The 22,097-nt window shown below is 46.4% G+C and overlaps 1 protein-coding gene across 1 annotated transcript in view; it reads left to right on the top strand.

The window, feature by feature from the left end:
• Nucleotides 1–15,621, top strand: part of prdm10 (PR domain containing 10) — a gene marked incomplete in the record, with an annotated part of 75,712 nt that extends 60,091 nt beyond the window's left edge. The window contains 2 exon segments of the mRNA XM_031795485.1: nt 2,171–2,268; nt 14,553–15,621. Of these exon segments, the coding sequence (XP_031651345.1) occupies nt 2,171–2,268; nt 14,553–14,735 (281 nt within the window).
• Between the last annotated feature and the right edge of the window lie 6,476 nt (nt 15,622–22,097).

Raw genomic sequence — 22,097 nt, 5'->3', positions numbered from 1 at the left:
GCAAAGTATTCAGACCCCTTTGTCCACATTGTGTTACGTTACAGCCTTATTCTAAAATGGATTAAGTTGTTTTTTTCCCCCTCAACAATCTACACACAACACCCCATAATGACATCACAATACCCCATAATGACATCACAATACCCCATAATGACATCACAATACCCCATAATGACAAAGCAAAACAGGTTAAGGGCTTTTTGCAAATGTATATTAAAAAAAACCTGAACTATCACATTTACAGAACTATTCAGACCCTTTACTCAGTACATGTTTGATGTTTGATCTGGGTTCAAGTCCGGGCTCTGGCTGGGTCACTCAAGGACATTCAGAGACTTGTCCTGAAGCCACTCCCGCGTTGTCTTGGCTGTGTGCTTAGGGTTGTTGTCCTGTTGGAAGGTGATCCATACCAGGCAGTGACGCAACCAGTCAGGATGCTCTCGATGGTGCAGCTGTAGAATCTTTTGAGGATCTGAGGACCCATGCCAAATCTTTTCAGTCTCCTAGGGTGGGAATAGATTTTGTTGTGCCCTCTTCACGACTGTTTTGGTGTGCTTGGACCATGTTAGTTTGTTGGTGATGTGGACACCAAGGAAATTAAAGCTCTCAACCTGTTCCACTGCAGCCCCATTGATGAGAATGGAGGCGTGGCTCGGTCCTCTTTTTCCTGTAGTCCACAATCATCTCCTTTGTTTTGGTCACGTTGAGGGAGAGGTTGTTGTCCTGGCACCACACTGCCAGGTCTCTGACCTCCCTATAGGCTGTCTCGTTGTTGTCGGTGATCAGGCCTACCACTGTTGTGTCATCGGCAAACTTGATGATGGTGTTGGAGTCGTGCCTGGCCATGCAGTTGTGGGTGAACAAGGAGTACAGGAGGGGACTGAGCACGCACCCTTGAGGGGCCCCTGTGTTGAGGATCAGCGTGGCGGATGTGTTGTTACCTACCCTCACCACCTGGGGGCGACCCGTCAGGAAGTCCAGGATCCAGTTGCAGAGGGAGGTGTTTAGTCCCAGGGTCCTTAGCGTATTGATGAGCTTTGAGGGCACTATGGTGTTGAACGCTGAGCTGTATTCAATGAACAGCATTCTCACATAGGTGTTCCTTTTGTCCAGGTGGGAAAGGGGAGTGTGAAGTGCAATAGAGATTGCTTCATCTGTGGATCTGTTGGGTTGGTATGCAAATTGGAGTGGGTCTAGGGTTTCTGGGATGATGGTGTTGATGTGAGCCATGACCAGCCTTTCAAAGCACTTTGTGGCTATGGATGTGAGTGCTACGGGTCAGTAGTCATTTATGCAGGTTACCTTAGTGTTCTTGGGCACAGGGACTATGGTGGTCTGCTTAAAACATGTTGGTATTACAGACTCTGCCAGGGAGAGGTTGAAAATGTCAGTGAAGACACTTGCCAGTTGGTCAGCGCATGCTCGGAGTACACGTCCTGGTAATTTGTCTGGCCCTGCGGCCAAGGATGATCAATGAAAACGGAATGCACCTGAGCTCAATTTGGAGTCCCATAGCAAAGGGTCTGAATGTAAATATAGTATCTGTTTATTTGTTATACATTAGATATTTTTTTAAATAAACCTGTTTTTGCTTTGTCATTATGGGGTATTGTGATGTCATTATGGGGTATTGTGATGTCATTATGGGGTATTGTGATGTCATTATGGGGTATTGTGTGTAGATTGTTGAGGATTTGTATTTATTTAATCCATTTTAGAATAAGGCTGTAACGTAACAAAATGTGGAAAAAGTCAAGGGGTCTGAATACTTTTCCGAAGGCACTGGTAGTTACCTGATATGTAAAGTACCAGGTGTTTTAAGGTCTGGCATGCGTCAGCAACAACTGGGCAGAGGAACACATCCTTCAGCTGTTTTTTCAATATAGTGTTCCTTTGCTCACACTCGTTGTATTGGTTCAGGGTTAGAGGACGTTTACACAAGTTGAGCTCTAGGGACTGTGTCTCGCTCTCTCTCCTGTCTCTCCTGTCTCACTTCTTCTCTCTCTCTCTCTCGCTCTCTCTCCTGTCTCTCCTGTCTCACTCCTTCTCTCTCTCTCTCTCGCTCTCTCTCCTGTCTCTCCTGTCTCACTCCTTCTCTCTCTCTCTCTCTCTCTCTGTCTCTCTCTCTCTCCTGTCTCTCCTGTCTCTCTCTCTGTCTCTCTCTCTCTAGCCTCTGAGATCCAGATGATGACGTTGCCACATACCCAGTACGTGATCGCTGAGGCCAGCACTCCTGTCACAGGGGTCAACAGTGCTGGGGTCAAGACGGTGAGTTATGAGAGAGGGTCTAGCTACTTCTCTTGGTTATCAATAAACGGTGTGGTTCTCAGTGGGTTTACCTAGCTGTAGCTCACCTGGCCCAGTAGGGAGGTGTCTGCATGTTTTGGACCTTTCCAATGGTCCTAAAGAGGAACTCTGCTTAGTTGGCGCCAGACAATCTAATTCAAATGCACCTTATGGACTCTAAGCTATAGTGAGCTCCAAGAAGTATTGGGAGAGTGATACCATTTTTTGTTGAAATTATATGATGACGACGAGGTTAAAGTGCGGACGGTCAGCTTTAATTTCAGGGGTATTTTCATCCATATCGGGTGAACCGTTTAGAAGGGTGTTTTCCCAGGTGGTCTGTTTAGAAGGGTGTTTTCCCAGGTGTTCTGTTTAGAATGGTGTTTCCCAGGTGTTCTGTCTAGAATGGTGTTTCCCAGGTGTTCTGTTTAGAATGGTGTTTTCCCAGGTGTGCTGTTTAGAATGGTGTTTTCCCCAGGTGTGCTGTTTAGAATGGTGTTTTCCCCAGGTGCTCTGGTTAGAATGGTGTTTTCCCAGGTGCTCTGGTTAGAATGGTGTTTCCCCAGGTGTGCTGTTTAGAATGGTGTTTTCCCCAGGTGCTCTGGTTAGAATGGTTTTCCCCAGGTGCTCTGGTTAGAATGGTGTTTTCCCAGGTGCTCTGTTTAGAATGGTGTTTTCCCAGGTGTTCTGTTTAGAATGGTGTTTTCCCAGGTGTGCTGTTTAGAATGGTGTTTTCCCCAGGTGTGCTGGTTAGAATGGTGTTTCCCCAGGTGTGCTGTTTAGAATGGTGTTTTCCCCAGGTGCTCTGTTTAGAATGGTGTTTTCCCCAGGTGTGCTGGTTAGAATGGTGTTTTCCCAGGTGCTCTGGTTAGAATGGTGTTTTCCCCAGGTGTGCTGGTTAGAATGGTGTTTTCCCAGGTGCTCTGGTTAGAATGGTGTTTTCCCCAGGTGTGCTGGTTAGAATGGTGTTTTCCCAGGTGCTCTGTTTAGAATGGTGTTTTCCCAGGTGCTCTGTTTAGAATGGTGTTTTCCCAGGTGCTCTGTTTAGAATGGTGTTTTCCCAGGTGTTCTGTTTAGAATGGTGTTTTCCCAGGTGCTCTGTTTAGAATGGTGTTTTCCCAGGTGCTCTGTTTAGAATGGTGTTTTCCCAGGTGCTCTGTTTTAGAATGGTGTTTTCCCAGGTGTTCTGTTTAGAATGGTGTTTCCCCAGGTGTTCTGTTTAGAATGGTGTTTTCCCCAGGTGCTCTGGTTAGAATGGTGTTTTCCCAGGTGCTCTGGTTAGAATGGTGTTTCCCCAGGTGCTCTGGTTAGAATGGTGTTTTCCCAGGTACTCTGTTTAGAATGGTGTTTTCCCAGGTGCTCTGTTTAGAATGGTGTTTTCCCAGGTGCTCTGTTTAGAATGGTGTTTTCCCAGGTGCTCTGGTTAGAATGGTGTTTTCCCCAGGTGTGCTGGTTAGAATGGTGTTTTCCCCAGGTGTGCTGTTTAGAATGGTGTTTCCCCAGGTGTGCTGTTTAGAATGGTGTTTTCCCCAGGTGTGCTGTTTAGAATGGTGTTTTCCCAGGTGCTCTGGTTAGAATGGTGTTTTCCCAGGTGCTCTGTTTAGAATGGTGTTTTCCCAGGTGTTCTGGTTAGAATGGTGTTTTCCCAGGTGCTCTGGTTAGAATGGTGTTTTCCCAGGTGTTCTGTTTAGAATGGTGTTTTCCCAGGTGTTCTGGTTAGAATGGTGTTTACCCAGGTGTTCTGGTTAGAATGGTGTTTTCCCAGGTGTTCTGGTTAGAATGGTGTTTTCCCAGGTGCTCTGTTTAGAATGGTGTTTTCCCCAGGTGCTCTGTTTAGAATGGTGTTTTCCCCAGGTGTGCTGGTTAGAATGGTGTTTTCCCCAGGTGTGCTGGTTAGAATGGTGTTTTCCCAGGTGCTCTGTTTAGAATGGTGTTTTCCCAGGTGCTCTGTTTAGAATGGTATTTTCCCAGGTGCTCTGTTTAGAATGGTGTTTTCCCAGGTGTTCTGTTTAGAATGGTGTTTTCCCAGGTGCTCTGTTTAGAATGGTGTTTTCCCAGGTGCTCTGTTTAGAATGGTGTTTTCCCAGGTGCTCTGTTTTAGAATGGTGTTTTCCCAGGTGTTCTGTTTAGAATGGTGTTTCCCCAGGTGTTCTGTTTAGAATGGTGTTTTCCCCAGGTGCTCTGGTTAGAATGGTGTTTTCCCAGGTGCTCTGGTTAGAATGGTGTTTCCCCAGGTGCTCTGGTTAGAATGGTGTTTTCCCAGGTACTCTGTTTAGAATGGTGTTTTCCCAGGTGCTCTGTTTAGAATGGTGTTTTCCCAGGTGCTCTGTTTAGAATGGTGTTTTCCCAGGTGCTCTGGTTAGAATGGTGTTTTCCCCAGGTGTGCTGGTTAGAATGGTGTTTTCCCCAGGTGTGCTGTTTAGAATGGTGTTTCCCCAGGTGTGCTGTTTAGAATGGTGTTTTCCCCAGGTGTGCTGTTTAGAATGGTGTTTTCCCAGGTGCTCTGGTTAGAATGGTGTTTTCCCAGGTGCTCTGTTTAGAATGGTGTTTTCCCAGGTGTTCTGGTTAGAATGGTGTTTTCCCAGGTGCTCTGGTTAGAATGGTGTTTTCCCAGGTGTTCTGTTTAGAATGGTGTTTTCCCAGGTGTTCTGGTTAGAATGGTGTTTACCCAGGTGTTCTGGTTAGAATGGTGTTTTCCCAGGTGTTCTGGTTAGAATGGTGTTTTCCCAGGTGCTCTGTTTAGAATGGTGTTTTCCCCAGGTGCTCTGTTTAGAATGGTGTTTTCCCCAGGTGTGCTGGTTAGAATGGTGTTTTCCCCAGGTGTGCTGGTTAGAATGGTGTTTCCCCAGGTGTGCTGGTTAGAATGGTGTTTTCCCAGGTGCTCTGGTTAGAATGGTGTTTTCCCAGGTGCTCTGGTTAGAATGGTGTTTTCCCAGGTGCTCTGGTTAGAATGGTGTTTTCCCAGGTGTTCTGGTTAGAATGGTGTTTTCCCAGGTGCTCTGGTTAGAATGGTGTTTTCCCAGGTGTTCTGTTTAGAATGGTGTTTTCCCAGGTGTTCTGGTTAGAATGGTGTTTCCCCAGGTGTTCTGGTTAGAATGGTGTTTTCCCAGGTGTTCTGGTTAGAATGGTGTTTTCCCAGGTGCTCTGGTTAGAATGGTGTTTTCCCAGGTGCTCTGGTTAGAATGGTGTTTTCCCAGGTGCTCTGGTTAGAATGGTGTTTTCCCAGGTGCTCTGTTTAGAATGGTGTTTCCCCAGGTGTGCTGGTTAGAATGGTGTTTCCCCAGGTGTGCTGTTTAGAATGGTGTTTTCCCAGGTGCTCTGGTTAGAATGGTGTTTTCCCAGGTGCTCTGGTTAGAATGGTGTTTTCCCAGGTGTTCTGTTTAGAATGGTGTTTTCCCAGGTGTTCTGGTTAGAATGGTGTTTTCCCAGGTGCTCTGGTTAGAATGGTGTTTTCCCAGGTGTTCTGTTTAGAATGGTGTTTTCCCAGGTGTTCTGGTTAGAATGGTGTTTCCCCAGGTGTTCTGTTTAGAATGGTGTTTTCCCAGGTGTTCTGGTTAGAATGGTGTTTACCCAGGTGTTCTGGTTAGAATGGTGTTTTCCCAGGTGTTCTGGTTAGAATGGTGTTTTCCCAGGTGCTCTGTTTAGAATGGTGTTTTCCCCAGGTGCTCTGTTTAGAATGGTGTTTTCCCCAGGTGTGCTGGTTAGAATGGTGTTTTCCCCAGGTGTGCTGGTTAGAATGGTGTTTCCCCAGGTGTGCTGTTTAGAATGGTGTTTTCCCAGGTGCTCTGGTTAGAATGGTGTTTTCCCAGGTGCTCTGGTTAGAATGGTGTTCCCCAGGTGTGCTGTTTAGAATGGTGTTTTCCCCAGGTGCTCTGGTTAGAATGGTGTTTTCCCCAGGTGCTCTGGTTAGAATGGTGTTTTCCCAGGTGCTCTGTTTAGAATGGTGTTTTCCCAGGTGTTCTGTTTAGAATGGTGTTTTCCCAGGTGTGCTGTTTAGAATGGTGTTTTCCCCAGGTGTGCTGGTTAGAATGGTGTTTCCCCAGGTGTGCTGTTTAGAATGGTGTTTTCCCCAGGTGCTCTGTTTAGAATGGTGTTTTCCCCAGGTGTGCTGGTTAGAATGGTGTTTTCCCAGGTGCTCTGGTTAGAATGGTGTTTTCCCCAGGTGTGCTGGTTAGAATGGTGTTTTCCCAGGTGCTCTGGTTAGAATGGTGTTTTCCCCAGGTGTGCTGGTTAGAATGGTGTTTTCCCAGGTGCTCTGTTTAGAATGGTGTTTTCCCAGGTGCTCTGTTTAGAATGGTGTTTTCCCAGGTGCTCTGTTTAGAATGGTGTTTTCCCAGGTGTTCTGTTTAGAATGGTGTTTTCCCAGGTGCTCTGTTTAGAATGGTGTTTTCCCAGGTGCTCTGTTTAGAATGGTGTTTTCCCAGGTGCTCTGGTTAGAATGGTGTTTTCCCAGGTGTTCTGTTTAGAATGGTGTTTTCCCAGGTGTTCTGGTTAGAATGGTGTTTTCCCAGGTGCTCTGGTTAGAATGGTGTTTTCCCAGGTGTTCTGTTTAGAATGGTGTTTTTCCCAGGTGTTCTGTTTAGAATGGTGTTTCCCCAGGTGTTCTGTTTAGAATGGTGTTTTCCCAGGTGTTCTGGTTAGAATGGTGTTTACCCAGGTGTTCTGGTTAGAATGGTGTTTTCCCAGGTGTTCTGGTTAGAATGGTGTTTTTCCCAGGTGCTCTGTTTAGAATGGTGTTTTCCCCAGGTGCTCTGTTTAGAATGGTGTTTCCCCAGGTGTGCTGGTTAGAATGGTGTTTCCCAGGGTGCTGGTTAGTAATGGTGTTTCCCCAGGTGGTGCTGTTTAGAATGGTGTTTCCCAGGTGCTCTGGTTAGAATGGTGTTTTCCCAGGTGCTCTGGTTAGAATGGTGTTTTCCCAGGTGTTCTGTTTAGAATGGTGTTTTCCCAGGTGTTCTGGTTAGAATGGTGTTTTCCCAGGTGCTCTGGTTAGAATGGTGTTTTCCCAGGTGTTCTGTTTAGAATGGTGTTTTCCCAGGTGTTCTGGTTAGAATGGTGTTTCCCCAGGTGTTCTGGTTAGAATGGTGTTTTCCCAGGTGTTCTGGTTAGAATGGTGTTTTCCCAGGTGCTCTGGTTAGAATGGTGTTTTCCCAGGTGCTCTGGTTAGAATGGTGTGTTCCCAGGTGCTCTGGTTAGAATGGTGTTTTCCCAGGTGCTCTGGTTAGAATGGTGTTTTCCCGAGGTGTGCTGGTTAGAATGGTGTTTTCCCAGGTGCTCTGTTTAGATGGTGTTTTCCCAGGTGCTCTGTTTAGAATGGTGTTTTTCCCAGGTGCTCTGGTTAGAATGGTGTTTTCCCAGGTGCTCTGGTTAGAATGGTGTTTTTCCCAGGTGCTCTGTTTAGAATGGTGTTTCCAGGTGTTGCTGGTTAGAATGGTGTTTTCCCCGGTGCTCTGGTTAGAATGTGTTTTCCCAGGTGCTCTGGTTAGAATGGTGTTTTCCCAGGTGCTCTGGTTAGAATGGTGTGTTCCCAGGTGCTCTGTTTAGAATGGTGTTTTCCCAGGTGTGCTGGTTAGAATGGTGTTTTCCCAGGTGCTCTGGTTAGAATGGTGTTTTCCCAGGTGCTCTGTTTAATAGGTTGTTTTCCCAGGTGCTCTGGTTAGAATGGTTGTTTCCCAGGTGCTCTGTTTAGAATGTGTTTTCCCAGGTGTGCTGGTTAGAATGGTGGTTTTCCCAGGTGCTCGTTGAGAATGGTGTTTTCCCATGGTGTCTGGTTAGAATGGTGTTTTCCCAGGTGTTCTGTTTAGAATGGTGTTTTCCCAGGTGTTCTGGTTAGAATGGTGTTTACCCAGGTGTTCTGGTTAGAATGGTGTTTTCCCAGGTGTTCTGGTTAGAATGGTGTTTTCCAGGTGTTCTGGTTAGAATGGTGTTTTCCCAGGTGTTCTGGTTAGAATGGTGTTTTCCCAGGTGCTCTGGTTTAGAATGGTGTTTTCCCAGGTGTTCTGTTTAGAATGGTGTTTCCCCAGGTGTTCTGGTTAGAATGGTGTTTTCCCAGGTGTTCTGGTTAGAATGGTGTTTTCCCAGGTGCTCTGGTTAGAATGGTGTTTTCCCAGGTGCTCTGGTTAGAATGGTGTTTTCCCAGGTGCTCTGGTTAGAATGGTGTTTTCCCAGGTGCTCTGTTTAGAATGGTGTTTTCCCAGGTGTGCTGGTTAGAATGGTGTTTTCCCAGGTGCTCTGTTTGGAATGGTGTTTTCCCAGGTGCTCTGTTTAGAATGGTGTTTTCCCAGGTGCTCTGGTTAGAATGGTGTTTTCCCAGGTGCTCTGGTTAGAATGGTGTTTTCCAGGTGCGCTCTGGTTAGAATGGTGTTTTTCCCAGGTGTGCTGGTTAGAATGGTGTTTTCCCAGGTGCTCTGGTTAGAATGGTGTTTTCCCAGGTGCTCTGGTTAGAATGGTGTTTTCCCAGGTGCTCTGGTTAGAATGGTGTTTTCCCAGGTGCTCTGTTTAGAATGGTGTTTTCCCAGGTGCTCTGTTTAGAATGGTGTTTTCCCAGGTGCTCTGGTTAGAATGGTGTTTTCCCAGGTGTGCTGGTTAGAATGGTGTTTTCCCAGGTGCTCTGGTTAGAATGGTGTTTTCCCAGGTGCTCTGGTTAGAATGGTGTTTTCCCAGGTGCTCTGGTTAGAATGGTGTTTTCCCAGGTGCTCTGTTAGAATGGTGTTTTCCCAGGTGTGCTGGTTAGAATGGTGTTTTCCCAGGTGCTCTGTTAGAATTGGTGTTTTCCCAGGTGCTCTGTTTAGAATGGTGTTTTCCCAGGTGGCTCTGGTTAGAATGGTGTTTTCCCAGGTGCTCTGTTTAGAATGGTGTTTTCCCAGGTGTGCTGGTTAGAATGGTGTTTTCCCAGGTGCTCTGTTTAGAATGGTGTTTTCCCAGGTGTTCTGGTTAGAATGGTGTTTTCCCAGGTGCTCTGGTTAGAATGGTGTTTTCCCAGGTGTTCTGTTTAGAATGGTGTTTTCCCAGGTGTTCTGGTTAGAATGGTGTTTACCCAGGTGTTCTGGTTAGAATGGTGTTTTCCAGGTGTTCTGGTTAGAATGGTGTTTTCCCAGGTGTTCTGGTTAGAATGGTGTTTTCCCAGGTGCTCTGGTTAGAATGGTGTTTTCCCAGGTGTTCTGTTTAGAATGGTGTTTTCCCAGGTGTTCTGGTTAGAATGGTGTTTCCCCAGGTGTTCTGGTTAGAATGGTGTTTTCCCAGGTGTTCTGGTTAGAATGGTGTTTTCCCAGGTGCTCTGGTTAGAATGGTGTTTTCCCAGGTGCTCTGGTTAGAATGGTGTTTTCCCAGGTGCTCTGGTTAGAATGGTGTTTTCCCAGGTGCTCTGTTTAGAATGGTGTTTTCCCAGGGTGTGCTGGTTAGAATGGTGTTTTCCCAGGTGCTCTGTTTGGAATGGTGTTTTCCCAGGTGCTCTGTTTAGAATGGTGTTTTCCCAGGTGCTCTGGTTAGAATGGTGTTTTCCCAGGTGCTCTGGTTAGAATGGTGTTTTCCCAGGTTGCTCTGTTTAGAATGGTGTTTTCCCAGGTGTGCTGGTTAGAATGGTGTTTTCCAGGTGCTCTGGTTAGAATGGTGTTTTCCCCAGGTGCTCTGGTTAGAAATGGTGTTTTCCCAGGTGCTCTGGTTAGAATGGTGGTTTTCCCAGGTGCTCTGTTTAGAATGGTGTTTTCCCAGGTGTGCTGGTTAGAATGGTGTTTTTCCAGGTGCTCTGGTTAGAATGGTGTTTTCCCAGGTGCTCTGTTTAGAATGGTGTTTTTCCCAGGTGCTCTGGTTAGAATGGTGGTTTTCCCAGTGCTCTGTTTAGAATGGTGTTTTCCAGGTGTGCTGGTTAGAATGGTGTTTTCCCAGGTGCTCTGTTTAGAATGGTGTTTTCCCAGGTGTTCTGGTTAGAATGGTGTTTTCCCAGGTGCTCTGGTTAGAATGGTGTTTTCCCAGGTGTTCTGTTTAGAATGGTGTTTTCCCAGGTGTTCTGGTTAGAATGGTGTTTACCCAGGTGTTCTGGTTAGAATGGTGTTTTCCCAGGTGTTCTGGTTAGAATGGTGTTTTCCCAGGTGCTCTGTTTAGAATGGTGTTTTCCCAGGTGCTCTGTTTAGAATGGTGTTTTCCCCAGGTGTGCTGGTTAGAATGGTGTTTTCCCCAGGTGTGCTGGTTAGAATGGTGTTTCCCCAGGTGTGCTGGTTAGAATGGTGTTTTCCCAGGTGTTCTGTTTAGAATGGTGTTTTCCCAGGTGTTCTGGTTAGAATGGTGTTTTCCCAGGTGTTCTGGTTAGAATGGTGTTTTCCCAGGTGCTCTGGTTAGAATGGTGTTTTCCCAGGTGCTCTGGTTAGAATGGTGTTTTCCCAGGTGCTCTGTTTAGAATGGTGTTTCCCCCAGGTGTGCTGGTTAGAATGGTGTTTCCCCAGGTGTGCTGTTAGAATGGTGTTTTCCCAGGTGCTCTGGTTAGAATGGTGTTTTCCCAGGTGCTCTGGTTAGAATGGTGTTTTCCCAGGTGTTCTGTTTAGAATGGTGTTTTCCCAGGTGTTCTGGTTAGAATGGTGTTTTCCCAGGTGCTCTGGTTAGAATGGTGTTTTCCCAGGTGTTCTGTTTAGAATGGTGTTTTCCCAGGTGTTCTGGTTAGAATGGTGTTTATCCAGGTGTTCTGTTTAGAATGGTGTTTTCCCAGGTGTTCTGGTTAGAATGGTGTTTACCCAGGTGTTCTGGTTAGAATGGTGTTTTCCCAGGTGTTCTGGTTAGAATGGTGTTTTCCCAGGTGCTCTGTTTAGAATGGTGTTTTCCCCAAGGTGCTCTGTTTAGAATGGTGTTTTCCCCAGGTGTGCTGGTTAGAATGGTGTTTTCCCCAGGTGTGCTGGTTAGAATGGTGTTTCCCCAGGTGTGCTGTTTAGAATGGTGTTTTCCCAGGTGCTCTGGTTAGAATGGTGTTTTCCCAGGTGCTCTGGTTAGAATGGTGTTTTCCCAGGTGTTCTGTTTAGAATGGTGTTTTCCCAGGTGTTCTGGTTAGAATGGTGTTTTCCCAGGTGCTCTGGTTAGAATGGTGTTTTCCCAGGTGTTCTGTTTAGAATGGTGTTTTCCCAGGTGTTCTGGTTAGAATGGTGTTTACCCAGGTGTTCTGTTTAGAATGGTGTTTTCCCAGGTGTTCTGGTTAGAATGGTGTTTTCCCAGGTGCTCTGGTTAGAATGGTGTTTTCCCAGGTGTTCTGTTAGAATGGTGTTTTCCCAGGTGTTCTGGTTAGAATGGTGTTTACCCAGGTGTTCTGGTTAGAATGGTGTTTTCCCAGGTGTTCTGGTTAGAATGGTGTTTTCCCAGGTGCTCTGTTTAGAATGGTGTTTTCCCCAGGTGCTCTGTTTAGAATGGTGTTTTCCCCAGGTGTGCTGGTTAGAATGGTGTTTTCCCCAGGTGTGCTGGTTAGAATGGTGTTTCCCCAGGTGTGCTGTTTAGAATGGTGTTTTCCCAGGTGCTCTGGTTAGAATGGTGTTTTCCCAGGTGCTCTGGTTAGAATGGTGTTTTCCCAGGTGTTCTGTTTAGAATGGTGTTTTCCCAGGTGTTCTGGTTAGAATGGTGTTTTCCCAGGTGCTCTGGTTAGAATGGTGTTTTCCCAGGTGTTCTGTTTAGAATGGTGTTTTCCCAGGTGTTCTGGTTAGAATGGTGTTTCCCCAGGTGTTCTGGTTAGAATGGTGTTTTCCCAGGTGTTCTGGTTAGAATGGTGTTTCCCAGGTGCTCTGGTTAGAATGGTGTTTCCCAGGTGCTCTGGTTAGAATGGTGTTTTCCCAGGTGCTCTGGTTAGAATGGTGTTTTCCCAGGTGCTCTGTTTAGAATGGTGTTTTCCCAGGTTGCTGGTTAGAATGGTGTTTTCCCAGGTGCTCTGGTTAGAATGGTGTTTTCCCAGGTGCTCTGGTTAGAATGGTGTTTTCCCAGGTGCTCTGGTTAGAATGGTGTTTTCCCAGGTGCTCTGTTTAGAATGGTGTTTTCCCAGGTGTGCTGGTTAGAATGGTGTTTTCCCAGGTGCTCTGGTTAGAATGGTGTTTTCCCAGGTGCTCTGTTTAGAATGGTGTTTTCCCAGGTGCTCTGGTTAGAATGGTGTTTTCCCAGGTGCTCTGTTTAGAATGGTGTTTTCCCAGGTGTGCTGGTTAGAATGGTGTTTTCCCAGGTGCTCTGTTTAAGAATTGGTGTTTTCCCAGGTGCTCTGGTTAGAATGGTGTTTTCCCAGGTGCTCTGTTTAGAATGGTGTTTTCCCCAGGTGTGCTGGTTAGAATGGTGTTTTCCCCAGGTGTGCTGGTTAGAATGGTGTTTCCCCAGGTGTGCTGTTTAGAATGGTGTTTTCCCAGGTGCTCTGGTTAGAATGGTGTTTTCCCAGGTGCTCTGGTTAGAATGGTGTTTTTCCCAGGTGTTCTGTTTAGAATGGTGTTTTCCCAGGTGTTCTGGTTAGAATGGTGTTTTCCCAGGTGCTCTGGTTAGAATGGTGTTTTCCCAGGTGTTCTGTTTAGAATGGTGTTTTCCCAGGTGTTCTGGTTAGAATGGTGTTTCCCCAGGTGTTCTGGTTAGAATGGTGTTTTCCCAGGTGTTCTGGTTAGAATGGTGTTTTCCCAGGTGCTCTGGTTAGAATGGTGTTTTCCCAGGTGCTCTGGTTAGAATGGTGTTTTCCCAGGTGCTCTGGTTAGAATGGTGTTTTCCCAGGTGCTCTGTTTAGAATGGTGTTTTCCCAGGTGTGCTGGTTAGAATGGTGTTTTCCCAGGTGCTCTGTTTAGAATGGTGTTTTCCCCAGGTGCTCCGGTTAGAATGGTGTTTTCCCAGGTGCTCTGGTTAGAATGGTGTTTTCCCAGGTGCTCTGTTTAGAATGGTGTTTTCCCAGGTGTGCTGGTTTAGAATGGTGTTTTCCCAGGTGCTCTGGTTAGAATGGTGTTTTCCCAGGTGCTCTGGTTAGAATGGTGTTTTCCCAGGTGCTCTGGTTAGAATGGTGTTTCCCCAGGTGTGCTGTTTAGAATGGTGTTTCCCCAGGTGTGCTGTTTTATTGGCTGCTCCTGTTCTGTTATTCTGAATTCTGTTAAGATTCATCACTATAATCTCAATATTCTGTTAAGATTCATCACTATAATCTCAATATTCTGTTAAGATTCATCACTATAATCTCAATATTCTGTTAAGATTCATCACTATAATCTCAATATTCTGTTAAGATTCATCACTATAATCTCAATATTCTGTTAAGATTCATCACTATAATCTCAATATTCTGTTAAGATTCATCACTATTAATCTCAATATTCTGTTAAGATTCATCACTATAATCTCAATATTCTGTTAAATGTCCTAATAGGTTATGCACCCAAAACATGGGTCTGGTACATTTCTAAAATGACCGGTCACGTTGTCTGGTGTGGTGGTGTATGGTGATGGTGGTGGTGGTGTATGTTGGTGGTGTATGGTGGTGATGGTGGTGGTATATAGTGGTGTATGGCGGTGGTGGTGGTGGTGTATGGTGGTGGTGGTGTATGTTGGTGGTGGTGTATGGTGGTGATGGTGGTGGTATATAGTGGTGTATGGTGGTGGTGGTATATAGTGGTGTATGGTGGTGGTTTTGGTGGTGTTTGGTGGTGGTGTTTGGTGGTGTACAGCAGTGGTGTATATTGGTGTATGGTGGTGTATAGTGGTGTATGGTGGTGTATGGGGGTGTATAGTGGTGTATAGTAGTGGTGTATGGCGGTGTATAGTGATGTATATTGGTGTATGGTGGTGTATAGTGGTGTATGGTGGTGTATAGTGGTGTATGGTGGTGTATGGGGGTGTATAGTGGTGTATGGGGGTGTATAGTGGTGTATAGTGGTGTAAGGTGGTGTATGGTGGTATATAGCGGTGTATGGTGGTGTATGGGGGTGTATAGTGGTGTATGGGGGTGTATGGTGGTGTATAGTGGTGTATGGTGGTGTATAGTGGTGTATGGTGGTGCATGGGGGTGTATAGTGGTGTATAGTGGTGTATGGGGGTGTATAGTGGTGTATGGTGGTGTATAGCGGTGTATGGTGGTGTATAGTGGTGTATGGTGGTGTATAGTGGTGTATGGTGGTGTATGGGGGTGTATAGTGGTGTATGGTGGTGTATGGGGGTGTATGGTGGTGTATGGTGGTGTATGGGGGTGTATAGTGGTGTATGGTGGTGTATGGTGGTGTATGGGGGTGTATAGTGGTGTATGGGGGTGGTGGTGGTCTGTGTATTCTAACTGTTGTAACATCTTGTTCCAGACCCACTATGTGATTTCAGAGGGCCAGTCTGAGTTGGACCCTAAGCAGGCCAGCGGCCCCCAGAACTCGGCCCAGACCCATCTGGATGCCCAGACCTCCTCCCAGCAGCCCACCACACAGTACATCATCACCACCACCACCAACGGGACCGGGGCCAGCGAACTACACATCACCAAACCTTGACCTCTAGCAGCAGCTGTTACCTACTTCTCACAGCCCCAAACCCTGCTGAAGTGAATCTTCCCGTCACCAAACTCTTATCGACTGACCTAGGGACAGCTGTTTAACCAGGGAACTCACTTTGACATTGAGCCCTATATGAGGCTCAACTATCCTACAGATCAAAGTACTGATCTAGGAACAACTGTACATAGTTAAATTACTCTTTGGAGACGTAAGGACTGGTCACAGACCTGTCTGCATGCAGCCCCGCCCCATAGACACACACACACACCCACCAACACACACACACACACACCCACCAACACACACACACACACCCACCAACACACACACACACACACACACACACACACATACACACAAAGTTCACTCACAGACCTGGTTCTCAGAGGAACAGGGTTTTTAGATCAGCACTGCTTGTTGTGTGTCTGTTTCGGTTGAACTGAACGAGCTGAGAAACTGCCAGAAGAAAGGAGCAGCTCACTCAAGACAAGGAAATATGGACTTTTTGGAGGAGAACATAGTATACACACGGTCATACAGTTAGCTATATGTACTGTGTGTGTGTTTGTGTGGGTGTCTGTGTGTGTGTGTGTGTATATATGTATGTATGTGTGTATGTATAAACTGAAACACACTGGAGAGCTTCGATAGCTCTGTTTCTGAGACCTTTTCAGTGACTGACACTTCAGATAGAAGACTTGATCAGACCTTTTAAGCCTATCGCATGCTTCCCAGTCCAAACGGTTTGCGCATATATTATGACAACATTTTGTGAAGTTTTGGTTTGTTTGTTGTTCGGCAGGGTTTGTTCAGCTGTTCATGCACACACCCCCCTTTACCCCTCCATAACACCCCCCTCACCCCTCCATAACACCCCCCCCCCCTCACCCCTCCATAACACCCCCCCCCCTTACCCCTCCATAACACCCCCCCTTACCCCTCCATAACACCCCCCCTTACCCCTCCATAACACCCCCCCTTACCCCTCCATAACACCCCCCCCCTTACCCCTCCATAACACCCCCCCCTTGCCCCTCCATAACAACCCCCTTTACTCCTCCATAACACCCCCCCCCCTTCCCCCCTCACACCTCAATATCAGCCCCCCCTTACCCCTCCATAACACCCCCCCTCACCCCTCCATAACACCCCCCTTTACCCCTCCATAACACCCCTCCCTTGCCCCTCCATAACACCCCCCTCACCCCTCCATAACACCCCCCCCCCTCACCCCTCCATAACACCCCCCTTTACCCCTCCATAACACCCCCCCTTACCCCTCCATAACACCCCCCCCCCTTACCCCTCCATAACACCCCCCCCCTTACCCCTCCATAACACCCCCCTTACCCCTCCATAACACCCCCCCCTTACCCATCCATAACACCCCCCCTTGCCCCTCCATAACACCCCCCCCCTTCCCCCGCTCACACCTCAATATCAGCCCCCCCTTACCCCTCCATAACACCCCCCCTTACCCCTCCATAACACCCCCCCTTACCCCTTACCCCTCCATAACACCCCCCCCTTGCCCCTCCATAACAACCCCCTTTACTCCTCCATAACACCCCCCCCCCTTCCCCCCCTCACACCTCCATATCAGCCCCCCCTTACCCCTCCATAACACCCCCCCTACCCCTCATAACACCCCCCCTTACCCCTCCATACCAACCCCCCTTCCCCTCCATAAGACCCTCATTATCCCCCCTTCCCCTCCATAACACCCTCCTTACCCCCCATACCTCTCCTTACCCCCTCTTACCTCCAGTATCTTTGACCACCTAACATGGTTCTCAGCACATTATTGTAGGTGTAGTTAATATATTGTTCCATTCCTGACACCCCCCCATACCTTTCCTTACCCCCCCCTTACCTCCCCATAACTCCCCCAGGTTACAGTATCTTTGACCACCTAACATGGTTCTCAGCACATTATTGTAGGTGTAGTTAATATATTGTTCCATTCCTGACACCCCCCCATACCTCTCCTTACCCCTCCATACCAACCCCCCTTCCCCTCCATAAGACCCTCATTATCCCCCCTTCCCCTCCATAACACCCTCCTTACCCCCCATACCTCTCCTTACCCCCCCCCTTACCTCCCCATAACTCCCCCAGGTTACAGTATCTTTGACCACCTAACATGGTTCTCAGCACATTATTGTAGGTGTAGTTAATATATTGTTCCATTCCTGACATGATTCTCCAGTCTGTATTATACTGATGTCTTCCTCCCTCCAGTTGATATTCAACAGTGCAAAGTGCAGCATCGTGTGATGCTAAATGCATCCAACTGGCTGTATTTCTGTATGTTGAAAGTTCGATGTCTTGAAAACTTGATTTGCTGACATGCAAACACATTTTGGCACTATATCAACAGTGGACTAATGAAACAAGTACCAAAAGAGGGGTTTCTGGTTGGAGTTTTCCTTTAAATGGCACCCTATTCCCTAGACAGTGCACTACTTTAGACCAGAGCCCTATTCCCTAGACAGTGCACTACTTTAGACCAGAGCCCTATTCCCTAGACAGTGCACTACTTTAGACCAGAGCACATTGGGAATAGGGTGCCAATACCTTCTGTCAGAATGGCAGGTTGATTACTCCTGATACATCTGATTGTTCATCTTGATCATAACATATTCTTTAATTAGCAATAAGGCCAGAGGTGGTGTGGTATATGGCCAATATACCACGGCTAAGGGCTGTTCTTAAGCATGACGCAACGCGGAGTGCCTGGATACAGACATTAAGCCGTGGTATATTGGCCATATACCACAAACCCCCCAGGATGCCTTATTTCTATTGTAAACACATTACCAATGTAATTAGAACAGTACAAATATAGTTTTTTGTTATACCTTTGGTATACAGTCTGATATGCCACGACTTTCAGCCAATCAGCATTCAGGGCTCAAACCACCCAGTTTATAATAAAGAGTACATCCTTGAAACATATACAAGGGGACATGCTACTGTAGTGAAATGGAGTCTGGAATATGTATCAAAGTCACGTTGCATCACTAACTGACAAGACTTTAGTGTGTTCCAAATCCCACCCTATCTAGTGCACTACTTTTGACCAGGGCCCATATGTAACATTTGGGACGCAACCCCCCCATTATGAAGACAGAGCGATGTCTCTGTGAAGTTATTGCCATTTGAACAGGAAATGGAATGGTGTTTGTTTACATTCCTAACCTGAACAAAGTTCCAGGATTCTCTTCCTTCTCTCTTCTAGAATATTCACGGGCTGTTCTAGAATCTTCAGTGGGTTCCAAAGGTTCCGCTGATCTAGAATCAGATTCTCCTGAATCACCCGAAGGACCAATTGGAACTGAAAGCGTTTGAGTGAATCATGTTGCGTTTCAGCCCACTGATAGAAGCAAAACTACATCATCTCAAACATTATGTCACTAATTTAATTTATTATGTTGTTGATGTGAATATTAACAACAAGACTTGCCTCTCTGGAGCTTCGTACAGCCTGCCAATCCCAACACAACTGGGTCCTATTCATTAAGCACCAAATGTAAGAAAACTGTCTGAAACAGGGAGGGTTGTACCCGGACTTGTCCAATAAGAAATCCAAATTTGCAAAACGATTTGCTACATTTTTGAAAAAGGTGTGAACTAATGAATCTTACGACCCTGAACATTGGACCACTTCTCTCTGATGTTGTAATGCTGTCTGTTGACCAGGCGGGGGCGATGTTTCTCACCTCTTCAACACCCATAAAGGGATAACACCTTTGTCTCATTATTTCATTACATACATACATATATATATATATATATATACATATATATATATATATATATGAATCAGCAGCATCAGTCTGTCTGGGAGGAAGATGGACTTGTACAATGTAAGATATGGCTGTAATATTCCAGAGAATATAGTCACAACTCTTGTGTGTACGGTTATTGCTGTAATATTAAAGAGAATTGCCTCTGTGTCAAGTTATTGCTGTAATTTTAAAACCTCTTAGATGTAAATTCAGGAGTATGTCTCTATTTGCCTGTATGAAGCAGGATGATGTGAAATATGACACCACTTGAAGCTGGGTTGTGACAGGTAGCACGTCCGGTGAACAGGTCAGGGTTCCATAGCCGCAGGCAGAACAGTTGAAACTGGAGCAGCAGCACGGCCAGGTGGACTGGGGACAGCAAGGAGTCATCAGGCCAGGTAGTCCTGAGGCATGGTCCTAGGGCTCAGGTCCTCCGAGAGAGAGAAAGAAAGAGAGAATTAGAGAGAGCATACTTAAATTCACACAGGACACCGGATACGACAGGAGAAGTACTCCAGATATAACAAACTGACCCCAGCCCCCCGACACATAAACTACTGCAGCATAAATACTGGAGGCTGAGCCTTTTTCCTATTTTGTTGTAATTTAAATGGATTTTTATTTGGATTTCATTAATTGACACAAAAAGGTCAAAATTGGTGAAGTGAAATTAAATATATAACTTGTTTTTAAAAACAACTGAAAAGTGGTGCATCTGTTTTCACCCCCTTTGCATCTGTTTTCACCCCCTTTGCATCTGTTTTCACCCCCTTTGCATCTGTTTTCACCCCCTTTGCATCTGTTTTCACCCCCTTTGCTGTGAAGCCCCTAAATAAGATCTGGTGCAAACAATTACCTTCAGTTAAATAAAGTGTTAAATAAAGTCCACCTGTGTGCAATCTAAGTGTCACATGACCTGTCACATGATCTCAGTACGTATACACCTGTTCTGAAAGGCCCCAGAGTCTGCAACACCCCTAAGCAAGTTGCACCATGAAGATCAAGGAGCTCTCCAAACAGGTCAGGGACAAAGTTGTGGAGAAGTACAGATCAGGGTTGGGTTATAAAAAATATCCAAAACTTTGAACATCCCACAGAGCACCATTAAATCCATTTTTTTTTTAATGAAAGAATATGGCACCACAACAAACCTGCCAAGAGAGGGCTGCTCACCAAAACTCACAGACCAGGCAAGGAGGACATTAATCAGAGAGGCAAGAGACCAAGGATAACCCTGAAGGAGCTGCAAAGCTCCACAGTGGAGATTGGAGTATCTGTCCATAGGAACACTTTAAGCTGTACACTCCACAGAGCTGGGCTTTATGGAAGAGTAGCCAGAAAAAAACCATTGCTTAAATAAGCAAACACGTTTGGTGTTCTCCAAAAGGCATGTGGGAGACTCCCCAAACATATGGAAGAAGGTACTCTGGTCAGATGAGATTGATGTTTTTGGCCATCAAGGAAAACATGTCTGGCGCAAACCCAACACCTCTCATCACCCCGAGAACACCATCCCCACAGTGATGGTGGTGGCAGCATCATGCTGTGGGAATGTTTTTAATCGACAGGGAAACTGGTCAGAATTGAAGGAATGATGGATGGCGCTAAATACAGGGAAATTCTTCAGGGAAACCTGTTTCAGTCTTCCAGAGATTTGAGACTGGGACAGAGGTTCACCTTCTAGCAGGACAATGACCCTAAGCATACTGCTAAAACACCCGAGTGGTTTAAGGGGAAACATTGAAATGTCTTGGACTGGCCTAGTCAAAGCCCAGACCTCAATCCATTTGAGAATCTGTGGTATGACTTAAAGATTGCTGTACACCAGCGGAACCCATCCAACTTGAAGGAACTGGAGCAGTTTTACCTTGAAGAATGGCAAAAATCCCAGTGGCTGGATGTGCCAAGCTTATAGAGACATACCCCAAGAGACTTTCAGCTGTAATTGCTGCAAAAGGTGGCTCTACAAAGTATTGACTTTGGGGGGTGAATAGTTACGCACACTCAAGTTTTTTTTTTGCGTGTGTCTTATTGTTTGTTTCACACGAAACAATAATTTGCATCTTCAAAGTGGTAGGCTTGTTGTGTAAATCAAATGATACAAATCAATTTTAATCCCAGGTTGTAATGCAACAAAATTGGAAAAATGCCAAGGGGGGTTGAATATTTTCGCAAGCCACTGTAACTAATGATATAGAATGGTATGTGTTCTAGAACAGTACTAATGATATAGAGCAGTAGATGTTATAGAACAGTACTAATGACATAGAACAGTAGATGTTCTAGAACACTACTAATGATATAGAACAGTAGATGTTCTAGAGCAGTACTAATGATATAGAACAGTAGATGTTCTAGAACAGTACTAATGATATAGAACAGTAGATGTTCTAGAGCAGTACTAATGATATAGAACAGTACATGTTCTAGAACAGTACTAATGATATAGAACAGTAGATGTTCTAGAGCAGTACTAATGATGTAGTACAGTAGATGCTCTAGAACACTACTAATGATATAGCACAGTAGGTGTTCTAGAACACTACTAATGATATAGAACAGTAGGTGTTCTAGAACAGTACTAATGATATAGAATGGTAGATGTTCTAGAACAGTAATAATGATATATGTATTGTCCCCTAGCTCTGTCCCCTAGCCCCTTGTCTGATAACACTGTCCCCTAGCTCTGTCCCCTAGCCCCTTATCCGATAACTCTGTCCCCTAGCTCTGTCCCCTAGCCCCTTGTCCGATAACTCTGTCCCCTAGCCCCTTGTCCGATAGCTCTGTCCCCTAGCCCCTTGTCCGATAACTCTGTCCCCTAGCTCTGTCCCCTAGCTCTGTCCGCTAGCCCCTTGTCCGATAACTCTGTCCCCTAGCCCCTCGTCCCCTAGCTCTGTCCGCTAGCCCCTTGTCCCCTAGCTCTGTCCCCTAGCCCCTTGTCCCCTAGCTCTGTCCCCTAGCTCTGTCCGCTAGCCCATTGTCTGATAACTCTGTCCCCTAGCTCTGTCCCCTAGCCCCTTGTCCGATAACTCTGTCACCTAGCGCCTTGTCTGATAACTCTGTCCCCTAGCTCTGTCCCCTAGCCCCTTGTCCGATAACTCTGTCCCCTAGCCCCTTGTCCGATAACTCTGTCCCCTAGCTCTGTCCCCTAACGCTGTCTCCTAGCCCCTTGTCCGATAACTCTGTCCCCTAGCTCTGTCCCCTAGCCCCTTGTCCGATAACTCTGTCCACTAGCTCTGTCCCATAGCCCCTTGTCCGATAACTCTGTCCCCTAGCCCCTTGTCCCCTAGCTCTGTCCCCTAGCCCCTTGTCCGATAACTCTGTCCCCTAGCTCTGTCCCCTAGCCCCTTGTCCGATAACTCTGTCCCCTAGCTCTGTCCCCTAGCCCTTTGTCCCCTAGCTCTGTCCCCTAGCCCCTTGTCCGATAACTCTGTCCCCTAGCCCCTTGTCCAATAACTCTGTCCCCTAGCTCTGTCCCCTAGCCCCTTGTCCGATAACTCTGTCCCCTAGCTCTGTCCCCTAGCCCCTTCTCTGATAACTCTGTACCCTAGCTATGTCCCCTAGCCCC

The sequence above is a fragment of the Oncorhynchus kisutch genome, linkage group LG18 (assembly GCF_002021735.2).
Source record: "Oncorhynchus kisutch isolate 150728-3 linkage group LG18, Okis_V2, whole genome shotgun sequence".
Lineage (NCBI taxonomy): Eukaryota > Metazoa > Chordata > Actinopteri > Salmoniformes > Salmonidae > Oncorhynchus > Oncorhynchus kisutch.
Note: the sequence above shows the minus strand (reverse complement) of the source record. Positions and strands in the feature narration are given on the sequence as shown.